The 11278-nt window shown below is 37.2% G+C and overlaps 2 protein-coding genes across 2 annotated transcripts; one reads left to right on the top strand and one right to left on the bottom strand.

The window, feature by feature from the left end:
* The first annotated feature begins 381 nt into the window (after positions 1 to 381).
* On the top strand, positions 382 to 4843 carry LOC131770198 (uncharacterized). The gene is made up of 5 exons (XM_066161999.1): positions 382 to 558; positions 2043 to 2112; positions 3023 to 3082; positions 3803 to 3949; positions 4581 to 4843. The coding sequence occupies exons 1-5, from the start codon at positions 382 to 384 to the stop codon at positions 4841 to 4843; spliced, it is 717 nt and encodes a 238-aa protein (XP_066018096.1).
* A 1003-nt stretch (positions 4844 to 5846) lies between these two features.
* Positions 5847 to 8796, bottom strand: LOC131770212 (cyclin-dependent kinases regulatory subunit 1). Its single transcript, XM_059085926.2, has 3 exons — positions 8650 to 8796; positions 7406 to 7533; positions 5847 to 6307 (listed from the first exon to the last, which is right to left on the bottom strand). Exons 1-3 carry the CDS (start codon positions 8706 to 8708, stop codon positions 6270 to 6272), a joined length of 225 nt encoding a protein of 74 aa, XP_058941909.1. The 5' UTR covers positions 8709 to 8796; the 3' UTR covers positions 5847 to 6269.
* Positions 8797 to 11278: the final 2482 nt, after the last annotated feature.

The raw sequence follows: 11278 nt of genomic DNA, 5'->3' as shown, positions 1-11278 counted from the left end.
TTTTATATATCCGTGTCAGCAGTTTTATGATGGCTAAGTTACGTCATTCAAGACAGTTGCTTTATCATCATCCAGTAAAGTCCATCTTAAATGTTTCGCCAGGAACTTAGAAATCACAGAGACTGTGGTTTGAGGAGTGCTTAGACTTCATCGGAAGAAACAAAATGTCATCAATCACCTCTTTATCTTTTGAACCTTCTCGGTCCACTATAAGAAAATACAAAATCAATGTTTTCATTTGTCAGTCGACTACCGCGCGCGCAGCATAGAAATCTAATTAATTAGCGGTCATGAAGCAAAATGACGCTTACAATTAAAACTTGTTGCATCATAAATAAAACAAACTATTGCGCGCAAGAATTGAGCAATTGAGCTCTCAAAATGGCGCCTGTCGGGTTGCCGTTCAGAAGGCGGCGAAAGACAACCACGCTTATACACCACGGCCAAGTAAAAACCAAACCACGTGACCTACAGGCACGTGTTTTGTCTCCTACAAGACGTCACAATCCACAGCCGTTAGGTCTTGCTTATCAGAGCCCTCTTCAATCGAATGCTCAGGTATGGAGCACATTTTAAAACCCTACTCCACGCTCTTTGTTAGTTTCTTTTATCATTTCTCCTGATTTATTGTAGGCACTAAGTTTACAAAAAGAGGCTTACCTTTTGCTGTTGCGATAAACTTACATGTGTTTGTTGTCAGATTCAAAATCACAAGAAAAACGAAAATGATCTAAGGAAGACTTGTAAAAGTGAAGGAAAAATAGGTTCGTAAGGCGTACATGACTACTATGACAACAACAAAGAAAACGGAAATCGACAATCAGCGATAAACGAATTAAATGTTCGATGGGTCAGTATTTTATCCCAGAATAGTCTCATTAACTGCCAAAATTCATTTCAAGAGCCAAAAGAAGAGTAATGAAAATGATCTAAGGAAGTCATTGAATTTGAGTGATTCCCGTGAGGTTGATATGATCTCCAGTGAAGAGTGTAAGCTGTAAAACGTTCAGTCAATCTGTTAAGGTGTCCTGTTTTTGTATGTTTTATAAAAAAAACTTCAGTTGCTTCCTTGCATGCTCAAAATAAGCTTTTTAAATGCGTCGTAATAAAATGACCACAGTTTCAATGATAGTGTGGAAAACTTATATACGCCAGTACGAAGATATATATAGCAAAAGAGATCGATATCGGAGAAGATCTTTCTGCTCTCTGTATCTGTAGAGCTCTGTTGGATAGCGGAGCAAACTTCAATTTTTATTTCTATTTTGCTCTGATGTTAAAAGTTTAAATGTTTGTCATGTGAAAAAGCTATTATTGAAACACGTTCTCTCATAAATATTGGTATGCTTACTCCCTTATTTTTTACCACAGGAATGTGCATAATGACGCTATCATTTGTTTACTTGTTTGTTTTTAGCTTAATCATAGGAGTGCTTAATTAACTTATAGCAGACTGCCTTTCGAAGAACATTTTTGCAGTTTACGCCAGAATAGCCAATTTTAGTTTCAAGCCTCGCCTTTAAGATGCGGACTGGCGAAACATCGATGTGGAAGTAGTTCCGAGACGCTGAGATAAAAAGGATGTAAAGTGAAAAAAACAACAAGGTGGCAGAGATACACGAAAAATGCAGTACAATCGAGGCTTGGCAGCGAATTTTCACCAAACAAGGAAATCATACTCAGCAGTGATTTTTAGTGGACTATGAAAGCGATCTTCGCGGTAATGAACACTACTTGAGCAGTAGTGTTCATTACTGTACGGGATTTGAACCCATGACCTCTGTGATACCGATGCAGTGCTCTACCAACTAAGCTAACAAGCCAACTGGTAGCTGGTGCTTTTGTTGGTTCCAAATAAAGCCGTGAGGTGACAAATAAGCGACTCTGAATAAATGAAAATTATGTATGTTAATTGCGGACACAACAACAACCTCTTTTATATTAGTCGCATTTGTGAAAATGTCAAGCCACCTAATCCAAAATGAAGATAATTGTTGTTTTTTTTTAAACTGACTTGCTGACGTGTGATTTTACCTGTTCAGCCCTATGCTATCTGGAATCCAGACTTTCGCCACACACGCTCGAGATACCCAACTCTTTTGGGACACTTGGGTGAGTTTGAAAGAAGTTAAGTTCTTGCAAAGATTTTAAGGAATTTATTAAAATTGCTTCTTTTTTGGCAGCACATACCCATATTAGCTACTCATGTGGAATAGTTATAATTTCTTGTATGTACTTTTTTTAAAACATTTACCTTGTGTCAATTCTTGGCATTTTGAGCCCTTATATGTTTTATTTTGCAAAAATCCTATCTCGCATAGCCATCACCAGAGTGACGCATTTGTTTTTAATGGATTACATTAAAGTTCTAACAAGGGATCGATCCCTACCCTTAAAAGACGCTCTAATACAAGAGTTACTTTATTGAATTTACATCCCACCAGCCACCACTACCATGTTTTAAGGAAAAAGGTTACGAATTGATCTTCACAGGTTGACTTCAATAACGCATTTCTTCCCTACAGATCAAAACATGATTTTTTTTTACATTTACTGTATATAAATACTTCCGTAACATTGTGATAACAATATAAATAAAATAAATTTCAAATTAACGAGGAAAATTTTCAGAGACATGTTTCAGCATCTTTAATGCCATCATAAGTTTAATGTGTTGAACGGTTATTTTTGTTTGTACACATTACATGGATATACGTTATAAGCTTGAATCGATTTCTATATTTGAAATTAATACCGTTCTAATGGTTGAAGTAATTGTGCTCGATAGGGTAACACTTGCAAAGAAATTTATGTGATCAAAATAACTGACAAATATAAGAGACAAGAAACGCTTAATTATAATAACAGTCAAATACTCTTCCTTAATTTCGTGGTGTTACAACACTGTTGAATTCCTATTAGGGACCTTATTTCATTTATTTAAGGGTGGCCTTGTCTGATATTGGCTGTATTCTTATTTGTTTCATTAAGTTATCACTGAATTATCATAATCCTTTAACAGATTTGATCAACTTCTCCTGTGGGCCTGCATCACACGTCTCGCCTCACGATGTCAACCGAGGTATCTGTTTTTCCTGGTAAATATTTGTCATAACCACAAGGAATCTATGCTAGATATTTTGATTTGTTTTTCTAACGAGCTGACTCTCATAATTATTGTAAAAATATTTAACAATTCATGGATAAAAGTGAAACCAAGCACTTGCAGGCTTGCAAAAGGGTCAAGAAGCGCGGAATTGTTTGAACATAGCACCAGTTGTAATTCATATTTTGATACGTCTGATGTAAAACCAAAACATCAAGAACGATGCTACGGTTCATTTGGCCTGTTTCATCAAATGCATTTGAAAAGAAGTTAGGCTTAGCTGCCGTACTAAGGGTATCCTAAGCTGTGAATCACTTTAGTTCTTTCTATAATGTATCCGACAAACATGCTGGGTTAAAATTGTCAGTTGCAGTCGTACTTAAAAGTCTTCGAAGAATAGGCTGATAAAGAAACGTGGATGGGGAAATCTTCCTATCGACTGCAACTTGAATAGATCTTCTTCCTCGTCAACTTTGCAATAGCCTTACTGTAACGTAAAACCTTCCGTATTCCCTGCGCCTGCTAAATCCCGTGAAATTAATATTGAAGAGGCGAGTTAGTAATAGTAACAATGATGGGACGCGATAGTCTCGATACACCATCAGTGTAAGCGGCATTATGCTCATAGCAATCTCTTAAAAAAGAGAAACTACTCCTTTTATTCATTAAATCCCGCAATATATTTTCTTACTACAGGAGGCCCGCCAACGATACATTATAGCCTCCAATCCACTTCACGGTTTAGTTACCAGGACCCGTCCCAGTATGTACTGGGACAGGAAAAGAAGAAGCCGCCCCATCATCCCTGTCGACCCGGACCAGACGGACCGGCTGTTGGCATAAGTGAGTACCTATACGTTTTTCACACTTTTTAAGCCAACGATAACGGTTTCCTTCCCACAGCGGCAAATATTAGTCATCAAGCCGTAGAATCTCTTCTGGGGTACATTCTATGCAGTGGGGTGTAACGGACACTTCCTTTAACTGGAAGAGCCGAAAACAATAGCGCCCGGTCCCAAACCACTTGATGGACTAGACAAAATTGAAACTTAGTTTTAAAACAAATTGTATATGAAAATCAAAGTCGTTCTCGTGTACCTTTACGCTGAAAAGGGAAAAATAATCTGAGGGTGAAACTTAGCGTATGACCAATTTATTTCTCGTAATTTAGTGTTAAAAACTGAGTTTAAAACGTAAATTTGCCACCGTAAAGAGTTTAAAGGCCGACTTTCGAGCGTTAGCCCTTCGTCAGAGCTATTGACGAAGGGCTAACGCTCAAAACGTCAGCCTTTAAACTCTTTACGGTAGCTAATTTACGTTTTAAACTCAGTTGTTAACACTAAATTACCTGTTATACTCTCCCACTGACGAAACACCATAGTTTATTTAGAAACTTACCCCCTTTTATCAATTTATTTTTCGTTACATTCAAACTGCCTCCTTTAGTTAAGTTAATTTATGTTGTGATTTTCAGTTCCTCCAGGTCTTCCTCGTCTATCAGAGATAAACGTGGTGAACGTGCGTCAGGGAGATGACAGTGACAAGGTAGCTCAGCATTATCAATCATTAATACCCAAGATTGTCGCCATGTTTCTCCCAGCTCGTTCAAGCTTCGAACGAGATAAAGAAAGAACTCTCTCCCCAACCTTTTTCCAAAAAGCACGTCAACGGCACATGAACTTTAGTGAAGGATGCGCCAAGCAATTCTACAGACTAGCCTTGGCAATAAAGACTTAACGTAGCGCGCGCGGAAAAAAGTCCTTACAGTCACTCCTACTTCAACCCCTCTACGGCGGCCACTTGCCACAACAGCAGTGTTTATGTTTTGTGTTTTTTTAAAACATCAATTTGGTGAATATAATTTCAGTTGTGTTGAGTTTTTATATCTTTCCCCTGTCACTTTTTCGTGAAAAACACTGTTCTTTCTCTCGCAAAAATTGGCACCGTATGATGCCTTTGAGCCCCTTCAACGACTACCTCTCTACAACTTCCGCATTCCCTTGTTCCCTAAGTGATCATTGTAGTCAGACCCGACCTCCTGTTGACCCGCAGATCTAAAAACGGGTGGGCTCTTTGATCTTTGCCATTAAGTTACCTTGCAATTTCTTTTTATTAACGAACCGCTCTGATCGGCCAGGTCTGGCTAATAGAGATTACAAGACACCAAATTGTGCTAACATGTCACCATCTTCTTTTCTTTCAGAAATATGATAAAAGCAGTTGGAACAATGCAGCACTTAGAGAAGTCTGGAGAAGCACAGGGCACCCAAACGCGTTTGGTTGCACTCCATAACCTAATCCTTCCACTTTGATCATTATCAAGTTATTTCAGTTATTTTTCAGTTTAATAAACTTTACATCTCTTTTCCTGACTTAGTGATTATTCTGTTTGTAATTCTTATTTAGATTTTGGAGAGGGATTCTTTTCCATTAATTTTGGACTGAAATCAATCAATTAATCTTTTGAAGGTGTGCAAGTGCAGAAATATGTTGATATATGAAGAATGTAATTTTAAACTACATTTTCACAATGTAAGTGGGAAAAGGTCTCCAAATTTCATTTTGTTTGTACTTCATTAAATCCTTGATACATTTAAAAAGGGACAAGTAATAAAAATCCAAGAAAATCATTATACAGGTGCCATGATCAAAAGAACTGAATCACTGATACTATGGCAGATTTACTGAAACCAAAGCCCCTGACAATCCAACTCAGAGACTATTTAAACCTCAGTAGTCCTAATGACTTGCCTTGGGAGCAAGGTTTTTTTTTTTTTAAATTTCATCTTACCCTGAATCTAGTGTGACAGTTCTGCTCTGTGATTGGTTTTCAATGTCAAGGGGGCATGGCTTCAATAAATGCATTATAAATGTGCACAATTGAAGAATAATAATCAAGTGGGAAAAAAAAGATGTGTTCAAATTCTCATGTTACAGAATTCTCCTTTCAAAAAGATGGTCAGTAACACTAAATGTGCTTTTGCTCCAACAGTCTGTCAAATTTCTTTTCAAACCAATATGGACGTTGGTAAGATCCTTTACTTAGTTTTAAGTTCTGTCCAGTTCTTTCTCCGATCTATGTCTACAAGGTTTCTTGCCCATCCATGTCACTAGTGAATTAAACTTGTCGAGCAAATTTGTCCAGCTCCTGCGTTTAAGAATGCTAGCTGATGGGTCTTCTAAACAACAACACATGTGGCTCTGCGAGCAAAAGAGAAAACAACATGATAAGCCAAGAAAATAACAATAAAAGGAAAATCTTATCAGAACAAAACTAAACTATAGCTTCTTTCAAGATGTACCGCAAATTTCACAGGGTCGCCTTTCAGTTTGAGAAGGCTTTGTCTTAAAGTTTCACAGTCAATCTATAGGGTATCTACTGTGCTAAATTAAACCAATCATTGAAGTTCACTGGCTGCCAGCCATACAAAGTGTACAACCTTGTCTTACATGCAACTGATTCATACATTGATTCAAGTACTTTTTACCATAGCCAGATACATTTTCTCTAAATATGAGAAAGAGACAGTCTTAAGTAGATAACCTTCACTAAATAATGTCAACCTTAATTTTTTTTAATTTTTGACCCAAAGTCAAGATAGGAGTGTATCAACAACAACAACAACAACAACAACAATGTCATGTTGGTTTTAGGACGATGAATAGTAGCATTATTTTTTTCCAAGGTGTCCTTATCTTCTGCAGTGATGTTAGCATTAGAAGATCTGTTTTGCTCTTTAAAATCAATTTCTTCATTGAAGGAAAGGGGCCCTCAAATGCAATAACAGTATTTCCTTGAATAAATGCTAGAGTACTTATTTAAAATTTCTGCTAAAAGGAGGTGTGCTCATTGGAGGGAGGGTGCTTAACTGAGGACTAAAGGGGGGAGGGGGGCTTGTTAAGTTAATGCAGCAATAGGATAAAAATCAAAAGAACAGGTAATGCACACACAGGAATTCTGCAAACACACAAGGATGGAAATAACTGAGGGTGACTAAAAGGAAAAGAAACTATTCGCCTGAAATGATTCCGCTTAAGTTGACACTTAAAAGGTTATAGATAAAGTGGCAATAGAAAAAGGTTTTCATTGCATCCCTACTAGTTAGGAGAGTGAGGGAGGAGCGAGGTGCTTGTTTGACATTATAGCCTTGGGGGAGGGAGCTTATTAGAATGTGGGCACTTATTCAATGAAATACAGTATCACCAGATTATTTCAGTTTTGCTCCAATGATGTGTTTCTGACCTGGTTCTGTTTAGACAAGAAAACTGAGTTGTCATGACAGCTTGGAAAATACTTACCAGGTTCATGAATAAGATAGTGAATCCACCCTGGAGACTGTTGTACCCCAAGGTTTCGCCATTCACTCTCTGTCATTAAGTGGGTTTTGGGAACAAACTCCGCAAGATCTTTTGGAAGGATGACATGTCTAGTAGAAAAAATACTTCATATGCAACCATGTGTTGTTCATAAAGTAATAATATAATAAAAAAGATGCATGCTTCTGATTGGCATAAAAACAGGTGCATTTTTCATTTGACATGAGTGCAATGTTGTGATACAGGAGCAAATTACAAATGAGTAATGAACCCTAACCCTAACAAGGTTTTAAAGGGTTTTTCACAATTAATGATAAGTGCTCACAAATAAAAGATATCAGCAGGACTGTATACCTTGTCATCAGGCAAATGTTTTAAGATCTGTTTAAAACTATTGTTGGGAAATTTTTTAAGGGTGTTGCTCAGGCTTCATCCATTGGCATGCTAACAGTATGGCAGTGCTAAAAGCCCCTCTATAACTCAGTTTTTGAAAGATATCTCAAAAACCAAGTCCATGACGTAGAGTCCTTTGGTAGAGTTTGTTAGAGTCCTTTAGCGTGCACCATTGGTTTTGCACTCCTAATGTCTCCTTTGCCTGAGTTATTTGTGAGTCGAATTTTCACTTCTCTCTACTTTTTCTTTGTATTACAGAAATAGCCTCATTCAGCTTTTAAAAACAAAAACGCCGGCCAATTTTCATTTGATTTGCGGCCGCCATTGCTGTTTACAACTCGCGCCAAGCAATTTCGTGGGAAATCGCGCGTACGATGCATTCATTAAGATCCAATCTCCTCCAGCATAAAACCCTACTGTATCACTCACTTTATTAAACTAGCGCTGCATGCAAATTGAACTCTGCATTAACGAGATTGCAATAAATGCGGATCTTTTCTATCATTAACACCTTGAATGGTGACTAACCATCTGATAGTCGAAGGCAATTCGAATTCATTCCGAATGGCTAAGATGCTAAAAGGCTTGCTCGTCAAGCAAATACTAAGTGCCACATCTCCATGCGCTTGAGATGATGTAGCAGATAAGCTCAAACAACTGAGTGCATTTATTCTCTTAACTAATTCACCTTCCAAAGTCTCTTTAGATTCTTAGGGTGAGTTGTAGTGATCTACGTGGCATCAAAGCTGTGATGCTAGCGCTCTGCGGGTCCGCGCTAGCGCGCCCGTGTCGAATTGGAGACAATAGTACCATGATCATGAAATTGTGCTCACCTGTACTCGTAATGGTCGTCTAAGTACTTGTCTGAATAACAAATTTGCGTAACAGGCATTTTTCCGCTCAGATATCGAGCAAATATGCCCGGAAGATGTTATTTGTCCGCAAATTTGAAAAAACCCTCGATCTTCCTGTGACTGGCGGTCAACTCTGAGTTTACTTTGAAAGCGCGGTTCCCAAGCATCCAATATAAGAATTAAAATCAACATCAATAACATTTGTAGTAAGCTTGAATATTTCGCTCACTTTTGTGTGATAAATTATATTTTTCTGACCCCAAAAAACTACTTCATAGAGAAATCGTCATACTTACGTGGTTGTACCCCTAAAAGGTTGTCGTAATCTTTTCGTAAATTGGCTACAATTGCTGATCCCAGTATCAATTCTCTTTAATTAAAGGATGGCGGGAAACATGAGGTTGGGAAACGTTTGGACCATCTTGACCTTGAAAGGAACAGGAAATTGACCTTCACTTGTCCATTTCTTCCCCGTCCTAAATTGATTGAAATAGTGAGGCCACAAATCTAAAATTAAGGTACTTGAACGCGATTTCTGGAGGTGAAAGAAAGAGCGAGTTATTGGATCCTGAATATGTAAGAATCTTGCAATCTTTTACTAGGAGGCATATAGAGGACGCCAAAGTCATCAGAACAGAAGGTGCCATAATTGTTACATTGAGAATATTGAGGTAAGTAATTTTTAAGGTCATTCATACCCAGCACAAATTGAAATCGTTTATCACTGTAGACTTCGTAGAGGAAAGACACTCAGGGCAAGCCTCTCGGTTGGAAAGACTCGATCAATCGGAATTTTACATATAAGCTTACGTCACTTAATGGCGATTAGTTATGAGCTGAACAAAAGGCCACCAACTTACGCCACGAGAGTGAAATGAAAATTTGTCTTTAAAATAAAATATTTTTTCCATTGCTTTTGTACTACAAAAATTTAAGGAAAGGCGCAACCTGCTTTGGTCTACCAAATAGTCACCAAAACCACGAAGTCTGAGGTTAGCTTCAATTTCTCCCATATTTCCACATTATCTTGAAAAGTGGCCTCGCAAACAAGCGATTGCGGAGAAAATGAAGATAAGAAACCTTTAATGGGGCTTACCATAGATGTCAAGGTCGGAAAGTAGAAAGGGAAAGGGAAACCTTTCACGATCTGGAAATTTCATGTTAACTCGGCGAAATCGAGATTTTATAAAGGGCAGACATAATATTATCGGTTGCCTTGATTTGAAAGAGGTTTTTCCTTCACCGGGTGGCGGGTTGACCTGGAGACCGCCACTGAATGTTACATTTTGTTCATGACAAGTCAGGCAGATGTTATTTATTGTCACGGAAAATTAGAGAAATTCCTGTGGCCGTCATGGTCAATGGAAAGAGATGGGGATGTAACAGAATCTAAGAAAATGAATGACACTTTTAAAAACATGTTATAAGAGTTCTTCTGTCAACTACAGTTCTGAATAATACAAAGACAAAGTTGAATTTAAAGTGTGTAACAAAATGCTGATTGGACAAAACAAGCAATAATAACAAAACAATGTATGCATTTACAAGGAAAGTTTTGAATTAACATGGTAAAGTTGATGATTAAGTGTAGGTTTCTCCCGTTGAATGTGGATAGCTTCTTTGATTTTAAGTTGAAAAGTTGTGGAAGTAATTGACCCAAGATGTTAAAACACTGCTATGTTGGTGAAACCTCTCAGCATTTATCCACACGTGCATGTGAGCACTTGGTCAGTGATAGGACCTCTCACACTTTCAGACATCTACATAATTCTTCATAACGTTGCACTCTTTGTTCTGATGAGTGTTTTTACATCTTGTAACAGAAATATTACAGTTTGAATCTTACCCGATTTACTTACTATGGTTAAACAAAAACCAGCAAAGTAAATGACAATTTCTTTGAAATTTTTAAATCTCTTTATTACTTAGTAGTTTAAGTAAAATTTTTTGGCTACAAAAATTGATTCCATGATTGCAGTAACATATTTACAATTTGATATTTCTGAGACATAGCTGAAACATGAGAAGTACAAGAAACTTTATCACTATAAATAACTTCTGCTCTCAACATCTACCCATCATCCTATGTCTTAGGTTCTTAGATCTTCATTGTGGTTTTTCAGGAAACAAACGTGCCATGTGCCAACACATCAGTCTTATTATCTTCTATATGAAGATATCTAACAAACAAACAAACACTGTAACCTGTGAACGCTTTAGAGAAAATTCATACTTACAAGCCTATTAAAAAATTCAAGTGCCAAAGTATTTTGTATAAGGTGTATAAAAACAAGGCTATTTTCTTTATCCTTTCCTGCTAATCCAAAGTTTAATTGAAATGTTTACATAAGCTTTTCACCCTTTGGGGTTCCATTAACTTTAAGTCTTAATACACAATAAGTCACATTCAGTTCATTTGTATCCTTTGGGGCCTTGGCATAACTTTGTTAAGTCACCTTGTCAATTCTAAAATAGGCTTTTGGTGTTTTTTAAAAATATATTTTTCTAATTATGATTCTAAGCTTTAAGAGCAGTGAATATTTGCAATTAAATTTTCATATTGTAGGTTTTTTAAGTGAGAGACTTCAAACCAACAGAATATATGTAA

Source organism: Pocillopora verrucosa, unplaced genomic scaffold, assembly GCF_036669915.1.
Source record: "Pocillopora verrucosa isolate sample1 unplaced genomic scaffold, ASM3666991v2 scaffold_21, whole genome shotgun sequence".
Classification (NCBI taxonomy): Eukaryota; Metazoa; Cnidaria; class Anthozoa; order Scleractinia; family Pocilloporidae; genus Pocillopora; species Pocillopora verrucosa.
Note: the sequence above shows the minus strand (reverse complement) of the source record. Positions and strands in the feature narration are given on the sequence as shown.

Bases quoted from the DNA above. Each gene is read 5' to 3' on its own strand.
- LOC131770198 (XM_066161999.1), top strand. From the start codon at position 382: ATGGCGCCTGTCGGGTTGCCGTTCAGAAGGCGGCGAAAGACAACCACG. The intron at 559-2,042 runs GTATGGAGCACA...TTACCTGTTCAG, and splicing joins CTCTTCAATCGAATGCTCAG to CCCTATGCTATCTGGAATCC. The intron at 3,950-4,580 runs GTGAGTACCTAT...TGTGATTTTCAG, and splicing joins CGGACCGGCTGTTGGCATAA to TTCCTCCAGGTCTTCCTCGT.
- LOC131770212 (XM_059085926.2), bottom strand. From the start codon at position 8,708: ATGCCTGTTACGCAAATTTGTTATTCAGACAAGTACTTAGACGACCAT. The intron at 7,534-8,649 runs GTGAGCACAATT...TTTTTCTACTAG, and splicing joins GACGACCATTACGAGTACAG to ACATGTCATCCTTCCAAAAG. The intron at 6,308-7,405 runs GTAAGTATTTTC...TTTTGCTCGCAG, and splicing joins CTATCTTATTCATGAACCTG to AGCCACATGTGTTGTTGTTT.